We start from the raw sequence: 24463 nt of genomic DNA on the forward strand, positions 1-24463 counted from the left end.
AGAGATCCACCTGGCCTGGCCTCCTAGGTGCTAGGATTAAAGGCTAACCCAGTCTCTATTGATTGCAGTCTAAGTTGACTGTGCACAGAAGGTTGAAACTCATGGTTTTCCTGTGAGTGTGGTTGGGATTTGAGGGGTGTGTACGTTATTGACTGGCCTTTTGGCACTAATCTGTGATTAGACCACCAGTCTAGGAACCTTGCACTAGGAGCCTCGCATGATTGATTGAAGTAGCTTGCATTGATTGTGAGTGGAAGCAACTGTCAACAAGTTAGTGAGGAGCCTATGGTGGTTTTAGATGACAGTGTACTTGGTCAGTAGCTGGGGGAATTGACTTGTGATTGTCTCCAAAATGGAGAGGTTATTTTTTTCAACTGACAACGGGGGCCCAGCAAAGGTGGGGCGACAAAGGTGCTTTAAGTCATTTGGCAGGTTAATTTGCATTATGAATTGAAGGCAAGAATTGCAGGATTTAGATTCATATCGGCAATGCTGCTAATATAGGAGTAGTAATCTTAGATTTCAAGTTTTGTTTTGTTTAAGGAAATACACTCTCCTGATTACTGTCCGGTTTCGCCACACGCAAAAGCAGCGAGTGCCAATACGGTGGGGCACATCTGTCAACCCAGCATTTGGTGGAAGGTTAGGAGGTGAAGTGGGAGGATCAAGGGTTCAAGGTCATCCTCCAGGGAGTTTGAGCCTAGCCTGAGCTACAAGAGACTGTGTATCAAAAAACAAACAAACAAGCCGAAACGAAAACTGGCCTCAGCCGAACCTGAGCTCCTGGCTGGCAGACAGACCCCTATCCAGTTCCCTCGCCCCACCCCGGCTCCCGCCCTCTTCCCCTGCCTGGTACGCCTGCGCCTAGGCGGGGCGGCGCTTTGCCCTTTGTTGTGGGCCCCAGTTTCCCAGGACACCAAGCGGCGCTGGGGTGGGGTTATGCAGATGAGGCACTTGGGGGGCGGGGCGGTTGCGCGGCGGCGGCCGGGGAGGGTCAGTTGGAGGCAGGCGCTCGCTGAGGCAAGAGGAGGGCTCTCGGCCCGCGGCCTGACAGGGACTTAGCCCGCAGAGACCGGCCCGCGCGCGCGACCCCACACCCACCCAATCGTCCACCTACCCACTCCCCGCGCCGCCTCCTCCCACCCTGAGCAGAGCCACCGAGGATGATAAACACCCAGGACAGGTAACGGCCCGGCGCAGGCTCCCCGCCCCCACCCTCTCTCCGCAGCTTGAGAGGCCTCCTTCTCCCCCTTGAGCAGCTAGTCTCTGGACCCCAGAGACTGGCTCCATCCGCCCCCACTGGCCCCCTTCGCCACCCCTGCCACCTAGCCCCAGCCCTGATACTGGGCCTCCTTCCGTCATTTAGCCCCCTTCCTCCAGCCCGGCCCATCCCCCTCATCCGGGCTTCCTTCTCGCCCAAGTCCACCCCCCCCCCAACCTGGACCCAGTCAGTCAGTCGCCCCTTTTTCTTAAGCCTAGCGGAACGGTGCCAGCTCCCCATACTGGGCTTTCTCCCACATATTTCCTGAATTGGTTCTTACCTTCCCTAAGTCTTTCTTACTCTCCACAAGTCACTTAATCGCTTTAAATCCGTCCTCTAGTGAAAACTGCACCCCAGTCAGACTTTTCTTTCTCAGCCCTGTCTTACTGGCTCTCCCCAAAGGCAAGCTCTGTTCTGCAGTCTTCTGCTCGACCCCGTACCCCCATTCCCACCCTCCTTTTGGATGCCCAGTTACCTCTTGGTCCCACTTTTCTTCCCCATCCTCCAGGTAGGCCCCATTTTCCTGTCTGGGAACCCCATTCCTTTTATCTCTCAAACACTTTGGACTCATTCCTGCCTTCCATCCTGTTTTCCTAATATGTTCCCAACACTCTTCTCTATACTCCAACCCTTTAAACACCATAAAGTCTTACTTAGTACTCATTTTACCTTCTCATCTGAACCCCGTCTTTAAAATCCTTAACATCACACAACTTAGTCCGTCCCCTTTCCTGAGAAGATCTTTAAATTTCGCTCCTGGCCTTCAGAGCACTACTGGGCCTTTACCCACTTAAAGGCCCAGTCCCAGTTTCCCACATGGTTGGGAGAGGGGCTACACATCCTTTTTCAAAGAGTGAATTTCTTAATTTTCATCCTCTAACCTCTCAAAATAGGTGGAACTCTTTTCTCTACTTTCCCGAGCTAGCCCATATTTCTGCCCCAGATGTTCTCCAAAATGTTCTATAATTTTCCAACTCTTGATGATTTTTAACCCCACTAGCTTATGTGTTAGAGTGGCTTCCAGTAGCAATTCAGGTATGCTTCCTATCCCCTGTAGGGCTTGTTGCTGACCTCTTCAAAAGTTTCTTGAAACTCAGAGTCCAAATACCAGATCTTTTGTCCTCATATTTGACTTTTATGGTCTCTGACCTTAAACTGTGCCACGATCTTTCCAAAACCAGACATGACTTCCTCTTAGAAGTGCCATCTTCATAGTTGCTGTTCTTCACATAGGTTCCTCTCAGAGCTTGGGCTCCTTTTACTCTAAATGCTTGTAACTTTCTCTTCCCTACGTGTTTAGCAGCACTACCTTTTTCCCAACTCTTTCCCTCATATTGCAGTATATCTTAAATCTAGCTGCAAGCAAATAAACAATAAATAAATAAGGATTACTCCATTTGGCCTAGAGTAGAGCCTGGTTAGGGTAGAGCCCTAGAATGTGTATTTTTTTTTTTTAAGATTTTATTTATTTATTATGTATACAACATTCTGCTTCCATATATATCTGCACACCAGAAGAGGGCACCAGATCTCATTACAGATGGTTGTGAGCCACCATGTGGTTGCTGGGAATTGAACTCAGGACCTCTGGAAGAACAGTCGGTGCTCTTAACCTCTGAGCCATCTCTCCAGCCCTAGAATGTGTATTTTTAAAGCTCCAATTCTCATGTGGAGCCTGGGTTGACAAATACTATGCTTTCACCCTAAGAAGGCTTATTCTTTCTCATCACATTCCTTCAGTGTCAGCCCCTCCTCTACTTGCAATGGCTTCATCTTTAGGGATTCTGTAATGTTCTTCTGTTAAGAAGGAAACTCTGAGCAAATGATGGTAGTGAACACTTTTAATCCCAGCACTCAGGAGGCAGAGGCAGGTGGATCTGTGAGTTAAGAGGTCAGCCTAGTCTACATAGTGAGTTCCAGGACAACCAGGGCTACACAGAGAAACCCTGTCTTTCAAAAAAAGGAAGCTCTCCTTTACCCCATACCTTTATTGCTCCATTTTTAGCCATTTTCTTTCCCCAATTCTCAAACTCTTCCTATACCTATTTCTTCTCTCTGTGTAGGAAACTCATGCCCTTATCTTGGTTTGTTATGGTTGTATCTGAGCCATTATCACCAACCTACCAAACCCTCCTTGCCTACAGCCCCATCCTGCTTTTTCCTTTTCCTTTTCAGAGACTTTGCATACAGTTCCCCTACTACATCCTATTTTTTATTCCATTTTCATTAACCCAGTCCTTCACAGCCAGGAGGTGGAGGTGGGTGTATACTTGGATGATGCAGGATGCAAAAGGTGCTGTTGTGGTCTGGAAAGCTGTTTGTACTGAGGATGGAGGGTATGTGAGATGGGGTTTTTCTCTGGGGGTTGGAAGTGGGGCATTTCAGCAGTCATTCTCAGGAGTCCTTTGGACTTATTGGGTGTAAGTGCCAAGTCCTTTGCAGCTTAAGCTAGACATACGAGTATTTGAGACCAACACTTAGGGGCCTTCACTTGAGTTTCATTTGTGCCTCACTTAGCCAATGTACTTTCATGTGAAAAGAAGGGGATTGAGTTAGCTAAGGTTCCTTACAGCTGCCCAAGTGGCAGAACAGGCTCGCTTGTCTCCAGGGCCCTTGCTTTAGTGTGTTGGTAATTTGAGGGGTTTGGCTATGTGAGGCAGGTGGAGGGGGAGGAGTCAGCTGGCCTGCCAGGGCCTGGGCAAGTGCATGTCCTTGAATCAGGCTCATCTCCTTTGGCTTGGGGGTGGGGTGGGGTGTACAGAGAGTATCTGGTTTCTTTGCTTTATGGCAATCTTGTTTCCATAGTGTGCTTCCCGCCTCCTCTGCTGACCCTTAACTTTCTGAAAGGAATCCTGTTGGGAGTCCTAACTGGGGTTCTGATAACAGCCGGATGTTCTTCCCAGGCAGTGTTGGTGTTTTGAATGTTCTGTGTAGGGAGCTGGCTGAGAGTTTAGTTCCCATTGGGTGGGGGATGGGCTTTCCAACTTCCGTGGCCCCAGTGAAGAATCCATGAGAAGGGAGGCCTACTTTCCTGGAAGGAGCAGTTACAGAAGAGCTGGCTGGGCTTTGAAAACAAGGCTCTTCCTTCCTAGCAGTCAGATTAGTATCTCCAAAATGTCAGAAACCCTGGTGGTGGGGGAGGAAAGAAGAGCAAGTACAAGACCCAGACCCCTTTATTATGGTTTGAAAAAATAGATTTAAATTGAAGAGGAAGTCAACTTTGACCTTTCTCTGCCTGGCTTTGTAGGGGCTGCTTGGGACAGTATGTGGAGTATAGTCAACACTGGCTTGGTTAGCCGTATTATAGTCAATCTGTGTGATGGGTTGTAGGGAGAAACATTTAGGTTCCACAGGTGTTTTGGGGGTTAGTAGGGAGGACTCAAAAGCATGTCAGGGCTACCAATAGCATCTTCACTGCATGGTTTCCTCTTCCCAAATAACTTGGTTTTGTTATTTCCCCCTTTCTCAGCAGTTTTGCTTGTTGAGTGTGGGGTAGTAGAGAGACTGACATATTCAGAAACATCCCTACCTTGGGTGTAGGCTTTAGAAAGCAATGGGGACTAATAATAGCAATTCCCCGTTCTGCCAAGAAATCCAAATTTAGACCTTGAGCTGTGCATATATATGAAGGAGCCTGAAGAGTAGGGCAAAGGCATGTTACAAATGAGCATTTCTGGGAAAAGCCATTCATTCTGTTTTGAACTGGTCGGTGTACAGTGGTAACTTAGGTTGATGCCATGACTTGGAAGGCTCTTTGAAAGTGATAGAACTGGGCATGGTGAAACATGCCTTTAATCCCAACACTCAGGAGGCATCAGCAGACAGGGCAGCCTGTTGTACATAGTGAGTTCGAGACCAGCCAGGGTTACATGATCGATAAGACTTTATCTGTGAACTACAACAATGAAAAACCAAGCCAAACAAAAAGTCCAGGAAGGAAGTTATAGAGTAGGCTGTATGGTTCAGTTGATGAGCAAGAATTTTGTTACTGAGCATGACAGTTTCCTGCTAGCAGCAGCAGCAGCACCAACAGCAAATGCCTTGTGTAAGAAAAGCTTTAAGAAAATTCCCAGGCCTTTAAAACTATATAAACAATGATGTAATCCTGCCCTCAGAGGGGAGGTTAGACTGTTTGAAGAGCTAACAGTATAAACTACACTGAAGAATTGAGAATGAAAAAAATACAGTACAGTTGCTTAGCTGTCCAGCAACCACAGGTGGTAATGTGGTGGTGTCACTGGCACATGTACTACTTTTAGTTGTATGATTAGCACACATCAGGGGCACAGATTTTTCTGCCTGTCATCTGATGTTTCTTGTGGAAAATCAACCAAAACCAATTTTGCTTTCAGCCTATGATTCAGAGTGGTGATGTCATTTTCTTATAATCATGCTGATTAAGTAGACTCCCTTTGGAGCATATAACAGCTCTGGTGAAGTGACTTAGTCACTTAGGCCTGGCACCAGTCACAGCCTCTCTCAGATACAGAGGGGAGTTGACAGTTAGAAGTCAGCCTTTGTGGTCACCTTAGGTGAAGGTGGCTGATACTTGCTATCTTTCTTCTTAATATCCTTTCTGCTAAGTTGGTTGTAGCTCTGGATTAGTCTTGCTTTACGTAAGGGTCACTCATCAGAGATATTCCAAGTCTTAGGGTACAAGCGGCCTGGGTGAGGGAAGTGAGGGTGCCCTGGGTGTTGTGTGAAGCAGGGCCTGAGACATAAATGGGTCAGGAGAGGTGGAGGGAATGAATGTAGAATACTAGGAGTGTGGTTTTTGATGACACTACGAAGGCCAGCTGATCTCTCCGACAGGCAGTAGGGATGAAAGGGAACGTACTTCAATGGGTTGAGGAGAGCACTGCATTGGAGTGAAAAACTAAACTATCAGAATTTGAATTCCACATATTTGTTAAGATTAGGTTGTGCTTTGTGCATACTAAAAAATTAAAAAAAGGGCGGGGATGGATGTGACAAAGTAGGCTGTAGGGTTTTTTTGTTTTGTTGTGTTTTTCAGACAGGGTCTCACCTCCCTTAAATCACTGTGTAGCTTGAGCTAGCACTGAATTCATAGCAGTCTCCTGCTTCAGCCTCCCGAGACCTGGGGCTATAAATGTGAGTCACTTTAGTTTTTCCTTTTCCTTGTGGTACTAGGGCTCACTCAGACCCATGGTGTTGTACATTCCAAGCAAGTGCTCTACCACTGAGCTGTATTTCCAGTCCTAGAAGTTCTTTCTCATATTTAAGGATAGCTCTGGTATGGTGGCACATTTGGGAGGTAGAGGCAGAAGGATCAAAGTTCAAGGTCATCATGTACATAGTGAAATTGAGGCCAGGAAGGGCTAAATGAGACTCTTTCAATAAACATACACATGAAAAAATAAGGTTAATTCTTTAATTAGTAAATGCTGTCAAGGTTGAAAAATCTGATATGATAAAAATGTGATTTGAAATCAACATTTCCCAGATACACATCTGCTGCATACACTGCTTGTTGGTAGTCATATGAAATCATGACTTGCTAAGGACATTTCATATAGAACATTCATAGATGCATTGATTGCTGGAGAATGAAACCCAGGGCCCTGTGCTTACTAGGCAGGCACTCGCACTTAGCTTACAGATACTGTGAATTGTGGACAGTAAGTGAAACTGTGTATGGTACTGGATGATCTGAGGTGTGTTTCCAGAGGCAGGCCCTTTAACAACTGAAGAAACAGGCATAATACCAGCCAACTCTAAGCTCTCATGTCTTGTGAGTTGCTTTGGATGTGGCTACCTGACACCTTCATTGCCAGTATGGTCTATTTTCTCTTCTAAAATGCAGGACTGGGCCACTTGGATGTTGGGTACAGTAATCTTTTCAGCCTCTGGCCTTAATCTTCTTTAAAAAATGCATAAATCCATTTATTGTATATGCATGTGTATAGTGTGTAAAGGAGGTCAAAGCCTTGTTCATTTTCCTATGTAGGATCAGGGGATTGAACTCAGGTTATTAGGCTTAGTGGCAAGTCTTTACCTGTTGAACCATCACTCTCATATCATGCTAGAATGCTTAAATCCTTGGGGTTTTTTTGTTTTTTGTTTTTTCCTTTTTTTTTTTGGTGGAAGGGATTGAGCCATTTCTGCCCTCTAGTGGAGTAACTAAAAGTCTGTGGAAGGATTGGTTAAAAGCTGAAGGAAAAAAAAAAAAATGTGAAAGCTTTTGTAACTTGTGTCAAAAGGTTTGTCTTTAAGAAATCACATTTTCGAGGCAGAGGCAGGCAGATCTCTGTGAGTTCAAGGCCAGCCTGGTCTACAGAAGGATTTCCAGGACAGCCAGTAGTACAGAGAAACCCTGTCTTAAGAAACATAAACCACAGTTGAGTAGAGAGCTGCAGCTGTATGTGCTGGCTGCAGCGCAGCTTCTGGTTCCCCTGTGGCAGTGTGCTGTGGCTATGGGACAGGTTTGCTGCCGAGTCATGCTGTACATGGACAGTTTTACTTTCTCTGCCATGAAATCAGAACCAAAGAAGGCTGTAGAGTAGGTCTAGAATCCTTTTGCATCTGCATGAGGATTAAAGTAGCTGCCAGATAAGGGTATACATGTGGTGGCAACAGGGCCTGGAGAGCTTTTAAACATTTGTAAGCCATTTGAGCCTTTGAGTCTTGGCTTCTTATTCAGACACCCCCTTTTTTGTGCCTGTGTCTGTTTGGACAGTGTTAACATTACCCATGCTGTCACGCTCAGGTCAAGAAGGGACCTGAGTTAGTAGTGGAAGGCCCAGAATTTGGTGTGAGACCAGGGACAGATTCTACCGTGATACTCTGGAGCCAAGTTCAAGATTTAGTTTCATTCATAACCCTAGAACAGTTTGGGGCATTTTTTTTTTTTTTTAAATAAAGATTTTATTAAGTCTTCTGCCTGCATGTCAGCAGAGGGCACCAGGTCTCATTCAAGGTGGTTGTGAACTCAGGACCTCTGGAAGAACAGTCAGTGCTCTTAACTGCTGAGCTATCTCTCCAGCCCCCCCCCCCCTTTTTTTAATTGCAGTTCCTTTTTGGAGCTGGAGAATGGGAAAGTGTTGTAAGCCTTGGTAGTTTCTCAGCCAATGTTGCCACCCCTTTTGAAGTTTAGTGATTGTGCCATATAGGTGGCTAAGGCACCGATGGTTAAGGAAAGAGACTGGTTTGGGGGGGGGGCGCATGAGGCTGGAGACTTCTGTGTCAGAACTTGAACTGGAAAGTATTTGATAGGTCAGACACATCTAGTAGGACTGCCTTGGCCTTCTGGGACTCTTTGTGCCTCTTGACTCAAAAAAGTAGCATTTCTGGAAGTTCAAGTAGAAAGAACTTGGGCAGTGGTATAGCCTTAGAATACTTGTTTTGGCAGAGGGAGGGCTGAAGGGGCATGGGCTAAATGTCCTGGTGTTTATTTTCTGACCTTCTGTCTCTTGCAGTAGTATTTTGCCTTTGAGTAACTGTCCCCAGCTCCAGTGCTGCAGGCACATTGTTCCAGGGCCTCTGTGGTGCTCCTGATGCCCCTCACCCACTGTCGAAGATCCCCGGTGGGCGAGGGGGCGGCAGGGATCCTTCTCTCTCAGCTCTAATATATAAGGTAAGGAGGATTTTGATATAGAACCTTGGTTGGAGCCTCCTAGATCCCACTGAGCATCTGCTCAAATGCTGCAATTTTCCCTTAGTTTTCTCTTAGGCAGAGGTAGTAGGGCGACTGAGGGAAAATGGGAATTGATAACTTTTTATCAACTGAGGCTGCTGTATGCCTTTTCTGGATTCCTAGCGGGAGAACATTAGTACTGTTTGTTATCTTTTAGTCTGTTGTTGACCGAGGCCCAGGACCTGGTCCAGCTTTTTTCTTAGTCTGGGAATGGAAAGTTAACAGGGCATCTGAGTTCTGTGTGTAAGAACTTGACTTCAACTCCTGAATGCTGGGATTATAGGTGTGTACTGCCATGTGCAGCTATTGTTAATCTAAAAAAAATTTTTTTAAAGGCAAGGTCTTAGGCCACACATGGTAGCATATGCCTTTAATTTCAACACTCAGGAACAACGTGATCTCTAGGAGGTCCAGGCCAGCCAAGGCTATATAGTGAGACCCTGCCTCAAAATTGAACAAACAAAAAAGGTCTTGTTGTGTATTCTAGGTTGGCCTTTAACTCATAAATTTCCTGCCTCAGTCTCTAGTGCAAACAATGCGGGAACTTACTTGTTTTTGATGTTTTCCCTTAAGAGAGGGATGGGAAAGCCCTAATGGGCTTTCTGGCCGGGGAGATCTAGGTTTTAATCACAACTGGGCCAGTTACTAAATTGTTCTTGCCTTATTATCTCATATTTAAAGTGGAGATATTAATACATGAATAGTACTTTACACAGTCTCAGCACTTGGTTGGTTAATAATAAAGATGTCCTTTCCCATCTTATTCTGGCTTTTAGCAGAATGATGTTAGAAATAGCTGTAGTTGGCTCATAGGGAAGTCTGTATTTCTGACATACCCCATGATCCATGCTATCCTGAGAATGATTCAAGGGATGCCAGCACCCCCTGCCTTAGGGATCATAGGATGTAACATTTGGTAGTGATCCTGTTCTCTGCACTAACTTCCTTCTCAGGACGAGAAGCTCACTGTAACCCAGGACCTCCCTGTGAACGATGGGAAACCTCACATCGTCCATTTCCAGTATGAGGTCACCGAGGTGAAGGTCTCTTCCTGGGATGCAGTCCTGTCCAGCCAGAGCCTGTTTATAGAAATCCCAGATGGATTATTAGCTGATGGGAGCAAAGAAGGGTAAGGAGACAGTAAAGAGAATGGTTATTGGGGATAACAGCTTTATACGGGAGTCTATACCTTTTCTTGTAGATCTAGACTCTCAAAGTAGATAATGCTTTGTTATAGGTTATTTTTAGCCAGTATATCAGGCCTGCTCTAGGTTATAATTAAAACAAATTGTTACCATATTAACCATGAGCCACCATACAAAGGTGCATTTTCAAAAGCCAGGGAAAACAGGTAGAATGGCAGAATTTCAATGGATTGGGCACTGTTCTGTAAAAAAGCAGTCCCAGGACATTCTCTTGACTGACCACAGGTTTTCTTTTGAGATAGGCTCTCACTTTGTAGACAAGGCTGGCTTCAAACTTAGAGACCCACCTGCCTTTTCCTCTTGAGTACTCGGATTAAAGGAGTAAGCCATCACACCTGGACCCAGTGTAATACCCACAGTGAACTGGGTTCTGTTGAAGGCCCTGCACTGTTATGTGACCTGCACTAGATAGGACAGTGTTAATTTTCAGATGAAGAACTCATCTGAGAGAGACAGCCCCTGGCCTATCTGAGGTGTATTTTTCTCTTAATGTAGGGCACTAGGTTGAGGTCTTCAAATGGGAACCTTTTCTAGAGATTCTATATCAACTCTCCAAAGGCCCTCTTGGAGGTTGGGTGGAAGTCTGGGGGTTGGTGGCAGTGGACCTGAGCAGTACTCTTTGTCCTTGCAGATTGTTAGCACTGCTAGAGTTTGCTGAGGAGAAGATGAAAGTGAACTACGTCTTCATCTGCTTCAGGAAGGGCCGGGAAGACAGAGGTGAGCAGTCAAAACTCTTGAGACCTATAGACCTGTTAGTGGGGTCTAGGGTGGAAGCAGAGGGCTGTATACTGTGCATACTTACCTTACAAACTGGGAGAGTTGTGGCCAAGGGGAAATGCTTGAGGACCTAGAATTTGTTACATCCAAATTCTCTGGATTTGAGCTTCATCAGAGTCCCTTCTATGCTTTATTTTCTGCAGCTCCACTCCTGAAGACATTCAGCTTCTTGGGCTTTGAGATTGTACGTCCAGGTCATCCCTGTGTCCCCTCTCGGCCAGATGTGATGTTCATGGTTTACCCCCTGGACCAGAACTTGTCTGATGAGGACTAATGGTCATAGAGGATGCTTTGCCCAAGAGCCACAGTGGGGGAAGAGGGGAAGTTAGGCAGCCCTGGGACAGATGAGAGTGTTTCTGGCTGTCTAGGGAAGGACATTGAGGGGCTCAGGTTGAGGGTTGCCCATTGTGTTCTTGGAGTTGACTCGTTGAAATTGTTTTCCATAAAGAACAGTATAAGCATATTATTCACATGTAATCACCAATAGTAAATGAAGATGTTTATGAACTGGCATTAGAAGCTTTTTAAACTGCGCTGTGATGTGCTCCATCTAGCCTGGGGAGGAAATTGCCTGGAGGGGTAGAGACTGCCTGGTCTGGGGGCAGGGGCTGGTGGGCAGCACTGTCAGGCTTGGGTTTCCTTGCAGTTGGGCTTTCTTTTTTTGGTTTTTAAGACTTAGGTATTTTCTTTCTTTGCTTCCTGTCACCCAGGGGCTCCTGAGTATAGGCTTTTTAGCTTCTGGGCAATGTCCTTGGGTTGTTTTTGACACTCCACCTTGGGCTTCTTGGCATTTTGTGTCTGGCCTGGTGTAAGCAGGTCTGACCTCGCTTTCTTTACAGCTTAGTGTTATTCTGGCATTTGGTTAAGCTGGCTTAATCTGTTTAATGTTACCAGTGCATTTTAAATAGGGGCATTGAAATTCACCCCCCACCACCAGGGCTTTTTTGGGGGTGCCTGGGCCTTAAGAAACTAGCCAAACTACATCTCAAGTTACCACCAGAGTTCTTGCCTCTGTGGCCCAGGCCCCAAGATCTCTTTCCTAGCAAGAGCAGAGAGGAAGCCTAGCAAACTCAGGGCTTGGGATTTGTGGGGGAATCTGTTCTTAGGGACTGGATGCCTCTGGCTGGCCAAGCACAGTACTGACTGCCTCCCTAACAGGTTCCGAGTAGTGTCTGCTCTACAGGGCCTAGGAGTAGGCTGGACAGTAGATGTGGCCTGCTCTTTACTGCTTTCACCAAACAGCTTGTTCTAAAGGGAAAAGAAGGGAGAGAGATCTACATTGGGTGTGGGGGTGTCAGGGAGGCAAGTGTGTTGTGTTACTGTGTCAATAAACTGATTTAAAGTTGTGGTTGGTCTGTTCATTATTCCTGTACCAGAGCCAACTTCCCTACCACTCCTAGAGCTTAACATAATACAAATGTGGTATATAGTTCCTAGGGAAAGGGCTGCTGGTCTCTGGGGCCATCTTAAACTCTAGGGTTGCTAAGGACACACTAAGTGCCCCTTGGAGAGAGGTGTGTATACATAACACTTTCCTGTGTGGTAGCAACTAACCCAGAATCCCAGTTGTTTTAGTTTTTTATGGTGCTGCCTAACTTTATACCTGGATTTCTTATTTCTCCTTTTTTGATTCAAGGTTACCATAACTCTGACCTTAACTTGTGGTGACGTTCTTGCCTCCGCCTCTGCAGTGCCATCATACCTGCTCTAAGGTCTTTAAAAGAAACAGTACATTCTTTTCCTTGCTAGTTTCCTCCTTTTGGAGCCCAGTGTTCTAAGGCATGTCTTAAGATCTCTTTGTACCACTAGCATGAAGAGTCATGCTACACACTCCCATCACCTCATCTGAGATTTCTCGTGGACACTCTGCATGCATGTTACATCCCTTCCCCTCAAGGCAATGTTCTTCTATCTATGGATTTGCAACTGCCTTGTAGTCAACCCTTAGTTTCTCCCAGGCATGGCCTGTTTTCAACTTGTTTTTTCCTGGTGCTTACCTGTGTTTTATTTAGCCAAGTCACTAAACTTGGGCTCCATTTGCACTGGTATTCCTTCAAAGTGAGCTCAAGTTAGAATTGGCCTGAAAATACCCTCCAAACAGATCACTCCTAGAGGCAGCCTAAAGGCAGTAAGCGAAGTCAAGATTCAAATGTAAAAATCTGAGAAATCCATTTCCAAATAAACAGGGGTAACAAAACAAAACTCAGTCCTTTACTTTTTCAGCCTGAGCTTGCAAGGCAGAGGGAAACACAGTTTCTGCTGCTGTATGCTGATGGTTCCTGTTGACAGCCAGTTAAATGGGCTGACCTGGAAACTATATACCTACCCAAAGAGCTTCCTGTCAGACACACAAAAACTGGGCTGTTGAAGACCACCACTGACAATGCACAATCATGGAGAGCAGGCAGCAGCACTTCATTTGAAAAAGCAACTTAGAAGGTAGAAAATTTTGGGGTGATGAAGGGGGGGAGGATAGGAGAGGGAGATACGTGAAAGGCAAACTTTAGTCTAAATGTAAGAACAGGGACATTAAAAACTTTATTCAATAAATACAACAAATAATTTAAAAATATACTTCAATTCCAAAGCCAATTAAGAAAAGGAAGTAAAGACAAAGGGGAGGTAGGGGGCGAAGAAAGGTAAGAAAAAGAGAAAGGCTGAACATGGTTTGGCTGGGCTATGTTTCAGAAGGTACCACTCTTTGAGAGTCTCGTCAATAAATCCTTAGCCCTTGATCTCATAGGGTAAACCACAGAAGTCCAGGAGTGATCCCTGGACCAGCAGACTTCGGAGACTAGAATGGGTGGGGGTTGTGTTCTGGGCGGTAATTTTCCCACTTGTTCCTAAAAACCTTCCATTCTAACTCCCAGGCAGGTTTAAGTAGTGCAAAATCTCAGGCAGAGAGTTCCCAGCTGCATAGTTTCATAGATGAATGAATGTTCAAAGCCAGGGCCTCTGAGAGGTAGGTCCCAGAGTACCCAGGGGTTGAAAGCCACTTTGGTGAATGGGATCCAAGGGTAAAAAGAGGAGGCCAGGATACAGGATCAGCCAGTGGCCAAGCCAGAAAACAATGCTGGGCAGGAAAAGGCTCAGGGGGAAGGTAGTCTGCACACTGGATTCAACAGCTTGCTGTCAGCCAGGGAAAGTGAAGCTGAGGGTGCATATGGAGCAGGACTAGAGACAGGGAAGCTGAGGGGGACAGAACAGCTAGGGGAGGAGGCAGCAGCTCAGCAGCAAACTCCAGGAGAAATAACCAGCAGCCCTCACAGATTTGTGATTGTCTCTTAAAAAGATTTATTTTCTCTTCTTGCCTGAATGTACAAAGGCAAAAAGAGTACAGTTTGTATATATATATATTTATATATATATATATAAAAAAAACAAGGAACTTGGTAATGTACACTTTACAGAAGGGAAGAATCAGGAAGACTGAAATTAAATCCAACAGAGCAACGCCAATGGAACAAAAGCTATGAACAGCAACACTGCCCCTTCAGCCCGGGCCTCCAGCTTGCCCCAACCTGCTCCCAATGGGAGGGCTGAGCACCAAGGCAAGCGGGTGGACTGGGGCAGGAGGGGCTGGGGACAAGGCCTGGGAGGGCCATGGCAGGGAATCACTGGAAAGTTTCCTAGGATGCCCTAGTAATAAATGACAAAGGCCCAGAATTATGGGCCAGCTAGCTGCCCAGCTGAATCTTGGGGGGAGGGGGCATCAGAGTACACAATAGGATGGTGATAGGGTATATGGTGTAGTAAGTGACGAGGAGGCCTCAAACCTATATCCATTTCTCTAGCCCTTCTGTAGTCTTAACTCCCAACTTCCTTTAGCTAAGCCCCCACCCCACCCTGGAGCCTGAAGAGGAAATGCATGAAATGATCATTCCAGAGGGTACTCTCTTACCCTTCTGTGTGTTTCTTTGACCTTGAGATGTGTAGTGAGTATAGGCTAAGTAGCAACTACATGTACATGTAAAGATCAGGAAGAGCTGAAGGGAACTGGCACACCATAAATGAGGAGGAAACAGACATGCATCGTAGGCAGTGGCTGTTAAGCCATGGCTGCCCTCTTTGGGGTGAGGCCCCTACTTCTTACAGCTTCTCCACATAGGTCTCACAGGTTATTTAACAACAAGGGCATGGGCAGCTCAGTGAGAGGCTTTGCAGACTGGACCAGATCTTGTCTCTGACTAGGTGTCACAGGTAGACCCCTGTGGAAGAGTGGAGGTGGACAGCTAATCTCTCAAAACTAGTCAGGATCTCCACAGCTGCAGCTGTGTGATACTATTTCAGGGAGGGAAGACTGGACTCGGACTAGGGACTAGGAGGATCAGGCTGGGAACATAGTGTCATTTTTCTACCACTAATCTCATTTCAGGGTAGTGCCTGTTCTTCACGGGGCACTTGGGTAGAGGGATCAAAGAGCTGACTTTTTTTAAGGGGAGTGGGGAAGAGAGAAGGAGAAGAGAAAGAGAAAGCTGTTACCTTCTGCAGAACCTAAGGCTGTCTTGCAAATATAGACATACCTCCTCTGTTATAAAATGAGGTGGAAAAGGCAGGAATGTGGACCATGCCTATCCAATGAAAAAGAAAATTGCTCCAATGGTTTCTTTACAATATGTACAAAGCACATTGCAGGCCAGTGCCACAGATACATACAAAACACACAACAATATTTAAAAAACAAACAGGAACAGATGGGCACTTGGCTCTACTCACTGGAGTTCTTGGGGAGGCATAATTAGGCTGAAGGTCAGTCACCCTCTTAGTAAGGGTGATGAGTTAGGTTTCATGTCTCCAATATCTACTTCCACGAATAAAAGGGGGGTCACTGCCCAAAGTACTGCTTACTGAGACAGCATGTGTCAGAGGGATCCAATAGTGGTGAGGGAAGGGGCTGCCTGGGGTTCTGCCAACAGGTCTAAAATGGATTTTTCAAGTGCCCAGAACCCAACTTCAACAAAAATAAGTACTTGGAAACAGGAAAGGTTTGTGGGTCAGAGGTGCTAAGAGCCCCAAGCCTGTCTATGTATAGGGAGGGCTCATGGGTCCTTGGAAACCACCTTCTCCTGGGCTTTGTGCTTACTGTCTCCCACCATCTCACTCTCCCAAAGAAGTCAGAGCCATCTACCTTCCTGCTCTCAAACTGTCATTTCTGACATTCTTGTCACAAGCTCCCTGTTAGCCTAGGCTGGAATCTGTGGATCTTTCTCTCTCTTGCAGTCTAGAGGGTAAAGACAGGAGGGGAAGGTAACAAAGGGATGATACCCTGCAATAGCAGAGAGCTAAAAACCATCCCACATCATGGGAAGAAGTGACTGATAAAGCTGGGTCATCACTTTCCCAGCACACAACCTTGCAACTCAGGAGAACAGAGAAATGTCTGCACCTCAAAGCCTCATCCCACCAAGTGCACTCTGGCTTGGGTGTATAACACTCGAATAAGCTATTTCAGGGTCTAAGGAGCAAATGACCTCCCTTGGTCAGTGGTCCCTAAAACAAAAACCTGTCATATTGGCACACATGGAGTTCGAGAGTGAGCTGAATAAAATCATGTATCTATAGACAGAGGAACTGGGCTGTATACATTTGTGACCCTAAATGAGAAAGATACTCAGATGACTGAATGTCTTCAAGAACTGCTTGAAGGTGTTCGTACAGCCTGCCTTCTGGTTCATGCCCTAAAGTGATGTGGCAGACTCCAAGGTTACCCATGCTGGGAGGAAGTCTATTCTGCCTGAGTTGTAAGAGCCAAGCAGTAGAAGAGGTGAGGTCAGTATGGGGATTCCCACCCCTGGGAAAGGCACCAAGGGGTTAGAAAGAAAGAGATAGGGCAAGGAGTTGGGAGATGAAAAGCAGCAGGAATTTTGGTGAGGAAGCAGGTTCAATTTCACAGCCTCCATTTATGCTCCAGCTCCTCCCAGCATCCCCAGGGAACCCTGTGCTGGTGCTAGAACCCCTTACCTACTGCCTAACTGGAGCATACGGCTCTGGTGGGGCAAATGCCTTCCTCTCCCTTTACAGGTTAGGCTCTGAGCATTTATCTGTGCTCACTTTACAGGGGGATGTCTCCATGCTTGAAGACCGTGTCTTCACAACTACAGGGAAAACAGCCCCCAGCTTCTTTCCTGAGATTCTAATTTGTCCACGTGCTGCCAGTTCCCAGGGCCCAAACCACTGAGGAGATTTGGAATCTTGTTGATGGTGGCAATGACAGTGAGAAGGGTTATGGCTGCTGTGCTGTCTTCAGACCTTACGCCATGCTTGGGGTCCCTCCCAGGTGTGTGTAGGGCACTGCTCTGGCAGTAGACTAGGGGCTAGGTTAACAGAGCAGTAACTTCTCTGGGATGAGGCTGTGTTCCCTCGGTTGCTCCTATGCCTTCATCTCCACAGATGCCACAACAGTCATAACTGTGGCTGAGAGAATAAATATTTTTGCAAAGTACCAGTTCTTCAGCTCCTGAGGAAGAGGGAGGGTCAGGGAGTCCGAGGGTCTGGTGGAGGTGAGATAGCTAAGGGTCTGCCTTCAGTCACGGTAGGAATGGCAAACAGGATGATCAACACCGTGGAACTGACGGTAAAATGGCACCTCCAGCACCGCCTTGATGAGCCAGTCTGGCCCACAAAGCTGACTTCATCTGGGCACTTGGTGTTCTGCAAAGGAAACGTGACAGTAAACAGGTAATTGTCGCCTGCTGGCAGGATACCCACAAGATGGCGCTCTATGAGAATGAGCTGAGGCTGGTGAGATGGTTTGGTGAGTAAGGGTGCTTGCTGCAAAGCTGGAGCTGAGTTCCATCATCCACCTAGTTAGAGGAAGGAACTCCCTCTAAGTTGTTCTTTAACTTCTGTACATATATACCACCCTCAACAATAAAGAAGACAAAAAAGAAAAAGCAACGTAGGAAAAGCCACCTAGTGCTGGCTCCTACATAGGTCCTAAGATGCACACAGCTTCATAAAAGGCTGGTGCAACAGACTTGGCCAACGGTCTCCTTTTCCAGACCTCACACAGTTACCCCTGAGTTGAGCACCACAGGGATTCTGTGATCCAGGTAGCAGCTAACCCTGTTAATTTGTTACCCCAAATTAACAAAAGCAACTTACCATTCTCACCTCCTGGGGGGTGGGTAGAGTGAGGGAGTTGAGCCTTGCTGGCTGGCAACAATGGCTGTAGAAGAAAGCCCTGGGCAAGCAGAGAACATACTTAATGTAGCACTCAGAAAATCATCCTTCACATTTCACTAGTTGGCTGGATATAGGGAAGAATTTCCCCTTAGGTTCCCCTAGCGCCACTGAATTTTTGGGGTGCCAACAGAAAAACAAACAACCCTGATACTTGGCCAGATTTAGTGGGTGAGGGTACAGCTTGGTTTTCAACTGTCTGTTTCTCTTCAGTGGTGGAAACACCTGTTCCTTACTCTGCTGAATATGAAAGCATCTAAGCTCCCAGGGAGGAAATAAATGTCAGCTTAATTCAGGGCCTCTAGAACCCAGGACAAAGTGGATGTTCTTCTTGTGTTTGTTTAAGACAGAGTCCATTTCATGTGTGTGTTGCCCCCATGTGAGGGGGTCAGAGGACAACCTTGGGTGTCATTCCTCATGTGCTGCCTACTTTTTATTTGAGACAAGGTCTTTCACTGGCCTGGAACTTTGCCAAGTAGACTAGGCTAGCGGGATAGCAAGCTACAGGGATCTGCCTGATTTTCCTCCCACCTAACCATTATAGTTACAAACACACACCACCACATGTCTTTTTACATGGGTTTTGAGGACTAAATTCAGATACCCACACTTGCAAGGCAAGTGCTTTACTAAGTAATTTTCTCAGCTCTCCTTAAATTTATTTTTATGCTCCTGCTTCAACCTCCCAAGTGGTGGGGATTATCTTATATTTGAGGGGAGAAAAAAAATATTCTTGGAGGGCAAGGGGCCTTGCTATAGGTACTACTACCGAAAGAGAAACAAAACTAGAGGTGACGAGGATGAGAACCTTACCTGCGGCATAGGGTAGGTTGTACTGTGCTGGGAGCAAGGAGTAGCCCAAGTGATGGTGGTGGTGGTGTGTGGACATCAGGCGCTGGGAAGGGGAAGTGCGGGGCCGGTCGACACTCCTGTCACCACCTCCTGTTCCCCCAACACTGCTACAGCTGCCACCACCCCCAACTACCCCACAGCCTCCCCGATCTCTCTCCTGAGAATTTTTATCACTTATCTGGAAAGGAAAGGAGACACACAAAGGTACTATAGTGAGACACACACACTAGTGATCTAACCAGGGCCCTACATTAGGACTCTTAAAAATGCAGGGCATCTATAAATAAAGGGGGTGCGCCCATGGGGCCAATGTCAAGTCAGCCAAACTGGACCTTGGTCAGAACCTGAACTTGCCCACGTCTCCCATGCTGTGGATCTTGATTTCTTGGTCTTTGGACAAAGACTTGGGCTGCATGCCCCACTTACCGTGGGAGACTTGCTTTTGTAGTGACTGGCATGTTGCTGCAAGATGTCCAGGGCTTTGGACTCTGAGCTGGCTTTACAGCTCACATTGGGGCTGGCACGCGCCTTGTCAGCATCCTCGCCACCTGATACCTTGCTGCCATAGGGGGAGAAAGAGTAGCTGGAAGGCAAATAGGAACCTAGGGAAGGAGAAATCAAGCTGTCAAAGAAATGAGGATGGCAAAAGAAACTGGTCTAGTGAGTGGTCAGGTGGCATCAACTCTCCTAGGCAGCATCTGAGACACTTTCTACCACAGCATCTCTGGGACAACACTCTTGGTTTCTTCCTCCTTTAACAAGCTCTACAAGAGGAACAGATGAAGGGACAAAGAATATGGCACTCAGTTTCCCACAGCTGACTTCTCAGATCTCCTGTGGTTGCTGATATTATCTCAGAGTCTTATGATAAAGTAAAAAGATCAAAGGATTTAAAGTCAGACAGCTTTGGGCTGGATAACCCTGAATAACGTGACAGTCCTTTTGACTTTTGGTTTATCATCGAAAGTTGAAAGTGGAGCTGGAGAAGCAGCTCAGTGATTAAGAGTATATACAGCTCTTCCAGAAGACTTGGGTTCAATTCCCAGCACCCACATCAGGCAGCTGTCTCTAACTCTAGCCCGAGGGAAGCGGATGTCCTGTTCTGGCCTCTGCAAACACTGTGCTTACACGCAATATCTCACATACAGGCATGCACACACACGTTCATAAATAAATCTAAAAAACTTAAAAGATACCCATACAAAAAGGTAACATGAGGGTCTGGAGAGATGACTCAGAGGTTAAGAGCGCTGGCTGCTCTTCTAGAGATCCTGAGTTCAATTCCCAGCACCCACATGGTGGCTCACAACCATCTGTAATGAAATCTGGTGCCCTCTTCTGGCCTGCAGGGATACATAAGGAGGAACGATGTATACATAATAAATAAAGCTTTAAAAAAATAATAACAACATGAGCCAGTTAAAGTGCTCTACTACCAGTACTTGGGAGGTAAAGGTAAGAGGATTGTTGCAAGGAGGCTAGCCTGCACTACACAGTCAGGGTTCATAGTAGTAAAGACCTTCTACAAACAAGCAGTATGAAATTTCTAGCACTGAGAAGGCTAAGGCAGGAAGATGAATTCAAGGTCAGCCTGGGCTACAGAGATGCATCAGTGGTTAAGAACACCTACTGTTACTGCAAAGGACCCAGTTTTCATTTCTAGCACCCACATGGCAGCTCACAGCTGCTCGGAACCAACCCTAGTTCCAGTGGGCATAACTAACACCTTTCTGGCCTCTTTGGGTAGCAGGCACGCATATGGCAGGCAAATATTCATACACATAAAAAAATCTTTAAAAAGGGGGGCTGGAGAGATGTTCAGTGGTTAAGTAAGAACACTAGTTGGTCTTCCAGAGGTCCTTCCTGAGTTCACTTCCCAGCAATCACATGATGGCTCACAACCACCTGAAATGAGATCTGGTGCCCTCTTCTGCCTACAGGGATACATGTGGACAGAACACTATATACATAATAAATAAATGCAATCTTAACAAAACAAGACCCACAGAGGGCTCAGTAGGTAAAAGGGCACTTGCTACCAAGGCTAACAACCTAAGTTTGGTCCTTGAAACCAACATGGTAGAAGGAGATAACTGCCTCTTGCAAGTTGTCCTCTGTCTGACCTTCACAGATTCATGGTAAGGGCAGGCGCACACATGAAATAAATGTATAATCAAAACAAACAAGCAAAACAGTAAAACAATGAGCTGGGGAGGCAGTTCAGCCAGTCTGAAGTGCTTCCTATACAAGTATGAGGGCCAGATTTCAGATCACCAGGACCTACATAAAAGGCTTGGCACTTGTACCAATAATTTTAGCACTGTGACGCTGCACAGGAGACTCCCTGGGGGCTTATTGGCAAGTCAGTCTAACATAATCAGTAAGCTTCAGGTTCAGTGAAGGGTCCTGTTTCAAAAAATAAATTGAAGAGCAGTTGAAGAAGACAAGTAACATTGGCCTCTGACCTCCACACACATGCACATGAGTAAGAACACACACAAGCTGGGGTGGTGGTGGCATAAGCTTATGATTCCAATACTTGGGAGTAGAGGCAAGAAAGAGGAAGAAAGTTGGAGGGCAGCTTACACTACATAGTTAATTACATGCCAGCCAGGACACATTAAACAACCCTGCCTCAATAAAAACAACAGAATAAGCAAAAAGGTGCATAAATCATTCAAGACAGTGCCTGGGCCAGAACAAGCCTCAACAGATGGAACTCTTATATAGATGGTAAGGTATACCACAAGGGTGAGATGATCTCCTGTATCTGTTTGAAAAGCTTATTTGTATTTAGAATTTATCCTATAATAATGCAGGAGAATGTCAAGACTATAGGCTCTTGGAGGCTGGGAGCTGTAAGGAGTGAGTGCTCTGGCAATCTAAATGGAAAACAGGGATTACCAGAAGCTGAGGAGGGGCAGGACAGAGTAGGGCAGATTGGATTATAGATGCCCAAACACAGGCAGAAGACATAAACCCTCGTGTACATACAATGGAGTGGCTGCAATTCATGAAAATCTATTACATATTTCATGAGGTGCTAGAAGAGAAGATGACAAAGGATGCAAACATGGGGAATGCATTTACCTTGATTTCATCAGTGAACACTAAGTATGTGTGTTGAAAGTCTACATTATGGCCAGGCATGGTGGGGACACACTCTTAATCCCAGCACTCAGGAGACAGGCAGGTAGGTGGCTCTCTATGAGTTAGAGGCCAGCTCTTTCTACACAGTGAGTTCCAGCCTATCCAGAGCTGGCTCCACAGTGAAATCCTGTTTCAGGGAAACAAAAATAACAAGCCCTCTCCCTAACCTCCAACCAACCAACAAACAAAATAACAACAACAAAACCTGGAATTCCATCTCAGAGGAATCCTACCTAGCTTCTCAGGCAACATAAATTGTGAGTAGAGTTGAGTATGAGCATTTTTTTTCTAACAAGTTAAAAAAATTTAAACCTTGACCCACTGAGAACTCATTGTCAGCAGTGTAAGAACTAATTTTTCTCAAGCTGAACCTACTGGACATCCCCCCAGCTGACTTCAAAATGCTCTCTGCATCCCTGACAGCTTTCTGATCTCACAGCTGAGCACAGCCTCAAAGATGAATGCCTGCGTTGTTCTCGTTTGAATCTTATTTGTCACATGTATTGCCCCTGCTGAATTAAGCTGTGAAGTCCTTGAGTGGAAGGAACTGGAACTGGTCTCTTCTATTTCTTTAGCATTTCCCACAGTGCCCTGAATACAGCAGAAACCAGAGTGCATGTCGAAAGAAATTCCAGCAGAGAGAAGCTGGCTGTGATGGACAGGGGTTTTTACCACTGATAACCAAGAAAAGCTGACAGTAGAGGCAACTTTAGCTGGAGCAAGGAAGAGGTAGTTTTTCTGACTGTAATTAGGGTCATTTAAGGTTACAGTGGCAACTTCACAGCATGTACACATTGAAAATAAAAGGGCTGTCATCCAAGTCAGTCTCACTGACACTTAGAGCCAAGGCAACAAAGCCCTGGATTTGAAAACTGCGTCCTCTCCCTTCCCCAAGAACAGCACAGCCAGCACTAGGTACTGTACCTGGGTAGTTCTGCATCATCACAGCAGGCATGCCCCGGTAGCTGGGGTGGTTGGGGTCATACGACTGGCTGTAAGAGTAGCCATGCATGTAGGGGATGTAGGACTGGTGCTGGGTGAGGGGGGAGGATACAGGCACATGGACACTAGGCCGGGGCTCCTTGCTTCCAAGGCGGGATTCCTCTGATGTGGGTAGCTTGCAGTCAGTGCTTGTGCTTTCTTTCCCATCTTCCTTGGGAACAGAGTCCTTACTCCGACTCCTTTCCTCCTTTAATTTTCGGTCCCGCTCCTCTTTCCACCGATCATCCTCTGACTTGATGTCTGAGTATTTGGCAGGATAAACATATGTCCACATCCGGGGCTCTGTCTCCTGCAAAACCATAGAATAAATGCTGAGTAATGATACACACAAAAGATCCTTTTAAAACCCAAGGTCCCAGCAGAAATACCAGATCAGAATATTACAGCACCCAAGGCAGAGTGGGATCTTGGCTTCTACCAATTTTGTTTACAAAAGCAGTTAGTTCCAACACTGGGGAGGCAGAGGCAGAGGCAGAGGCAGAGGCAGAGGCCAGGCAGAGGCAGAGGCAGAGGCAGAGGCAGAGGCAGAGGCAGAGGCAGATAGATCTCTATGAGTTCAAGGCCAGCCTAGTTTACAGAGAGTTCTAAGCCAGCCAGTAATGCATAGTAAGACTGTGTCACTCACTACAAAACAAAGCAAAACACCCTCTTAAACCCAAGGAAACAAGATTTGGGAGAGAAAAGGTAAAGCCGTCGTCAGTGGTACACTCTGGGGCAATGACTCCAGGAAGAGGAGGAGTTGTGTTTTCCACAGTCATCACCACCACTCTTATCAGGAAGGGTAGGACTAACACCAAGAGGAAAGGAAAGACATTCTAAGTCCCCTGTGTGAATGTCTGCAGAGATCAGAAGACAGCATTAGATTCCCAGGAGCTGTAGTTACAGGAGGTTGTAAGCCATCACATGTGAGTATTAGGAAGTGAAGTTAGGTCCTCTGGTAGAACAGCAAATACTCTTAACCACTGAGCCATCTCTTCAGCCCCATTAGTTTTCATTTTTAAATATTATTTATTTATTTAGAGAAGAGAGTCTCTACTGCTATGTAATGCAGGCTGGCCTTCAACTTACTATGTAGCTCAGTGTGGCTATAAACTCAAGACAATCTGCCTTTAGCCTTCCAAGTACTAAGATTACAGGCATGTGCACCACAGCTAACACCATAAAATCCTTTTTGAAGAAACCTGTTAGCTGAATACTATATGCTTTCATTCCAGTGGAACATAGGCTAGGAGTGAGATGTCCAGGTTCTTGTCCTGGCTCTCTTCATGAAGGCTCAACTGACTCTAGACAAAACAGACAGCCAGGCAGAGGCAGGTGGATCTCTGTGAGTTGAGACCAGCCTGGTCTACAAGAGCTAGTTCCAGGACAGTCTCAAAAGCT

The 24463-nt window shown here is 46.2% G+C and overlaps 2 protein-coding genes across 4 annotated transcripts in view; one reads left to right on the forward strand and one right to left on the reverse strand.

Moving 5' to 3' along the window:
* Positions 1-957: 957 nt before the first annotated feature.
* On the forward strand, positions 958-12245 carry Oaz2 (ornithine decarboxylase antizyme 2). The gene is given in 5 exon segments (NM_001291906.1): positions 958-1183; positions 8698-8855; positions 9869-10044; positions 10752-10837; positions 11041-12245. Coding segments are annotated over 5 exon segments (570 nt in total). The 5' UTR covers positions 958-1163; the 3' UTR covers positions 11172-12245.
* Positions 12246-13410: 1165 nt separating this feature from the next.
* Znf609 (zinc finger protein 609) overlaps positions 13411-24463 on the reverse strand; it is a 146126-nt gene continuing 135073 nt past the window's right edge. The window contains exons 6-10 of one of the 3 annotated variants that reach the window (XM_027411317.2): positions 23006-23372; positions 19358-19533; positions 18893-18974; positions 18002-18080; positions 13411-17548 (exon numbers count right to left, since the gene is read on the reverse strand). In XM_027411317.2, the coding sequence (XP_027267118.1) occupies positions 18007-18080; positions 18893-18974; positions 19358-19533; positions 23006-23372 (699 nt within the window). In that variant the 3' untranslated portion in view covers positions 13411-17548; positions 18002-18006. Of the gene's footprint in view, positions 17549-18001; positions 18081-18892; positions 19110-19357; positions 19534-23005; positions 23373-24463 lie in introns of all 3 variants that reach the window. The other 2 variants (XM_027411316.2, XM_027411318.2) reach the window with 2 other exon arrangements.

The sequence above is a fragment of the Cricetulus griseus genome, chromosome 4 (assembly GCF_003668045.3).
Source record: "Cricetulus griseus strain 17A/GY chromosome 4, alternate assembly CriGri-PICRH-1.0, whole genome shotgun sequence".
In the NCBI taxonomy this organism is placed as follows: Eukaryota; Metazoa; Chordata; class Mammalia; order Rodentia; family Cricetidae; genus Cricetulus; species Cricetulus griseus.